Source organism: Mercenaria mercenaria, chromosome 8 (genome assembly GCF_021730395.1).
Source record: "Mercenaria mercenaria strain notata chromosome 8, MADL_Memer_1, whole genome shotgun sequence".
Classification (NCBI taxonomy): domain Eukaryota; kingdom Metazoa; phylum Mollusca; class Bivalvia; order Venerida; family Veneridae; genus Mercenaria; species Mercenaria mercenaria.
The window spans coordinates 71188709-71192960 of NC_069368.1; the positions used below are offsets into that span (position 1 = coordinate 71188709).

General features: G+C 34.7%; 1 protein-coding gene across 1 annotated transcript; it reads left to right on the top strand.

The window, feature by feature from the left end:
- Nucleotides 1-1433: 1433 nt before the first annotated feature.
- LOC123533181 (trichohyalin-like) lies at nucleotides 1434-3858 on the top strand. Its single transcript, XM_053549184.1, has 2 exons — nucleotides 1434-1608; nucleotides 1652-3858. Exons 1-2 carry the CDS (start codon nucleotides 1434-1436, stop codon nucleotides 3856-3858), a joined length of 2382 nt encoding a protein of 793 aa, XP_053405159.1.
- The last annotated feature ends 394 nt before the right edge of the window (nucleotides 3859-4252 follow it).

Consider the following 4252-nt stretch of genomic DNA (forward strand, 5'->3'; position numbering starts at 1 on the left):
AATACTCCTATAGTATACCATATAACCTAATAAAATACTGAAATTTCCAATAACCTTGATGGCTCCATCGGTAGCGATGTAGGGTTATGAATGAAACAGATTTTTAACCCGTGGGTTCGAGACGCAGAATTTCCAAAAATTTTTTTCTCCTTACAAGTGTCGTCTTTGTTATAAAGTCATTTAATATAGTCTTTCTATTCTTATTTCTTGCAAAATGTAAGAAGTTTGAATTTGTTTCATAGCATTTATCGGTGTTTTCTCTTTGTAATATTACCAAAGGGAAAATACTTAGGTCTAGCTTATAAAATCCTTGCAAGGTGTTGACAAAAACGTAAAACAGAGGCAAACAGTATTTTATTTCAAGTAGAAAAGTATATCTTCAAGTAGTTTTATTTGAAGTGATACTTCTTTACAGCAAAATAAAATTTTCGCGAAAGTTGATAAAACGTGCACGATTCGGCAATGTACCGCGGCAGCGCATAATTCGATACGGTATAACATATAAACATTCTATAGTGTTACAGCGGAATTAGCTCGGTAGGGAGAGCGTTGGACTTGAGATCTGAAAGTAGGTGGTTCGAATCCCGACAAAGGCTTAAGTTTTTTTTTTCTTTCCAAAAGAAAAGAATAACACTGAACAGTCATTCATTTTTTATTTGTCTTATTGTAAATACATGTGAATGAGAGTTATGAATGCAAGTGTAATAAAGTTTTAAAAACATTTTTTAAGCTATTATACATTATATATTTCAGTAGGCTATAGAGTGAATGGCTAAGTGAAAAGTGATCTTCAGTGATAAGAATAAAAAGCAATTTAGTGAAAAGTGAAAACAATAAGTGAAAAGTGAAAAATTAGTGAAAAGTGAAGTAAGAAAAATTTATACAAGCGAACGCTAAGAGAGGAGATAGATGTGAAGTGAAGAAATAATAGAATAGTGAAACATATAAGTAAGTGAATGAAATAGTGAAAAATAGTGAAGATTAGTGAAAACTAAAAGATCAGATACACATATAGAAAATAATTGTGCTTTCAGAAGCTAAGTAGTAAACAGGATAGCAATAAACATAACAGTAAAGCACCGTATAAAATAGTGATAATCATTAGAAAACAGTGAAGAAACGTGAACAGTGAAGGAAGTGAAAGGTTATTTGACACTGAAAATTAATAGTAAAGTGCAAATACAGTAACTGGTGGGCACTCTTTAAAGTGAAAAAAGGGAAGTAGTGAATATTAGCGAAAAGTGAAATTAAGGAGTTATAGCGCTAATATATTGAAACGGAAAGGAACCAAAATCAGAAAAGAGTCAAAAAGTGAAATATGTAGAGAAAAGTAAAAGTGATAGAAGGTATATATTACTGTGAAAGATAATTGAAGTGAAAAGAGTAAACTGTAAAATAATAGTGTTTGAAGTGTGAAGTTTATATGTACAATAATGGAAGATCAAACAACAGATAGAGATATCAGAATGAGACAGCGAGATGCTAGACGACAGGAACAGGAGAGATTAGAGGAAAAACAGGAGCAAAGAGATAGATTGAGACAAGATTTAGCTGAAATAGAAAATGAAAGGCAGAGATTGTTATCTCAGAGAAGAAATCAACAGCGACGTTTAGAAATGATTCATAGTTGTGATCCTTTTTTTTTATGAAGTCGAGCGGCCAAGAATAGGTGCAGAAAGGCTTAATATAAGCAACCCTGAACAGCAAATAAATACGGGAACCAGACAAATATTAGACAGAGGAATTGTGCAACCACGTTTCGTGAAGCAACACAATGAGGACCTCGGAAGTTATATGGACCTAATAAGTCCTGAACCAGAAAATATACCAACTGCCACACACGGTATAGGAATAAGTGGAAACGAACATGAAAGCGATAATGATAGGAGACAAGCAATTGCTCAGACTTATCAAGCAACAAACAGAAATTTAGATTTCGCTTCAGGCAGTTTGAACATGACTGAGGACATATATAGAATGCATGGTGAATTAAACCAAGTCATAGATAGGGATGATATCCGTCAAAGCATTAGGAGAGACGTTTTACATATCGATCAGCCAAGACAAGAGTCTAATTTAGACTTTCATATTGATAGAGATAGATATAGAGATATAGAATATAATGCAGACGACATTAGTTACAGAACAAGAAGCCGTGTGGCTGAAAGTACTCGCATTGATGCAGAAACTCATGTCATGAGCAAGAGAGATCGAAATGGTGACAAAGTAGATGTCAGTATCGAGACAGATAAACTAGAGGTGAAATTACGGCAATTGAGTATAAGGAAGGACACCAGTTTAGATATTAATTCCTTACAAAGAGGCGCAGAACTTCCAGATCATAGAAAAGAACACAAGAACATAACTCCCGTAGGTATAAGAATGAATCCTGAATTAAAGGACACAAGAAGTCAACTTAAATTCATCGATAGAAAATTCAGGGAACATTCAGACATCAATGTAAGAGGAGAATTGAATGATGATAATTCAAACACATCTATTAAATCTGAGAAGTTTAGCATCCTGCAGCAGATAGAAAAGAAAAAAATGGAATTGCAAGAGCTACTATTGATTCAAGAGAACACAGAGAAACAGCTAAAGATAGATGAAGAAAGAAGACTTATAGAATTAGAGAAGCAACGAAAGATGTTGCATATGTTGACTGAAAGAGAAAGGGTAATGGATGAAAGAGAACAGAAACTTAAAGATGATGAGAGAGAATTGTTATTGAAGTTTGAAGAACTGAAACGGATAAAGCAAGACGTTGTAAAATCAGAAGAAGAACAGTTTGTTCAGTATAAAGCAATAGAAAGAGATATCATCACTAAAAACGAAGCATTAGACAAGAGAGAATCTGACCTTAGAAAACAGGAAGAAATTGTTAAAGAGCTTCAGCAGAAATTAGTTCCAGAAGTAAAGAAAGAGACAATTATTCAGCAAACCCCGGAAATTAGTCCATTTTCTGGTGACGAAGCGAAACCTAAGAGTGAGGTCACATTAAACGAGTGGAAAGCCGAGATAAGAAGTTTAATAGCTACAGCATTGTACCCAGAAAAGATGATTACTCAGGCTGTTAGAAAATCATTGAAAGGTCAAGCCAAGAAAGTTCTGTTAAACTTAGATCCAAATGCTAGAGCTGAAGAAATCATAGAAAGGACAGAAGATATATTTGGAGATATGTCTAGCAAACAGACAATTTACACGGAGTTCTATACTGCATCACAGAAGCCAGACGAATCTATAGCAGATTGGGGCTTACGACTTGAAGAGATTTTGATAAAAGCTTCTACCAAGAAGTCAATAACACCAGATGAGAGAAATGAAATGCTTAAAGATAAATTTTGGAGATCGCTGTATAGCAAGGATATCAAAAACGCAGTTAGAACATCCTTTGAAAGCGGTGACAGTTTTGAAATGCTCAGACGGAAAGCAAGGGCTGAGGAACACGAAACTAAAATTAGTGCTATAAAGGCTGATATAGCACTGCCTAAACAAGAAGAAACTGCAAATGCGGCGGATAAGCAGACAGAACTTCTTGAAGCTATGATGAAGCAAATGGCCGAATTAAATAAAAAGGTAGAAGACTATAGAAAAGAAAATGAAAGTAAGCCACAAGATGAGCATAGAAATAGAAGATATGGTGGGTACAATAGATGGAATGGTCCAAGGGATTTCAATAGATGGAATGGTTCGAGGGATTACAACAGAGGAGCAAACAGCTATAGGAATCGATTTGACGATAGGAGTCATAAATTAAAAGAGCAAAGCCCAGATACCGATAAGAAGCAAGAGGAAAAGAAAGGAGATATTGAAGTCAAAGAGGAGAAGAAACAAAATTCAGAAAAAGAGTTAAACTAGTTGGCGCTTCTGTTGAAGGGCTCAGCAGAAGCAAAGAGGAAATTAAAGTCCCAAAAGATAATCAGATAAAGACAAGATTGATCGGGAAAGCAAATGAACATGAAATATTGTTTAAAGATTGTGTGACAAAAGCACTGATTGATACTGGTAGTATGATAAGCACAATGTCGGAAAATTTCTATAGAAGTATGACTGATAGGCCTGAACTAAGAAGTCTAGAAGATTTTGATATTGACATATATTGTGCAAATGGACAGGAAGTGCCTTATAGTGGTTATATAGAGCTAGGTGTAAAAGTTCCGTCATTAAGTGACGAAGAAGTTGTTGCTCTAATTTTGATTGTACCACAAACAGAATACAACCAAAGAGTACCGGTTATTATAGGCACAAATCT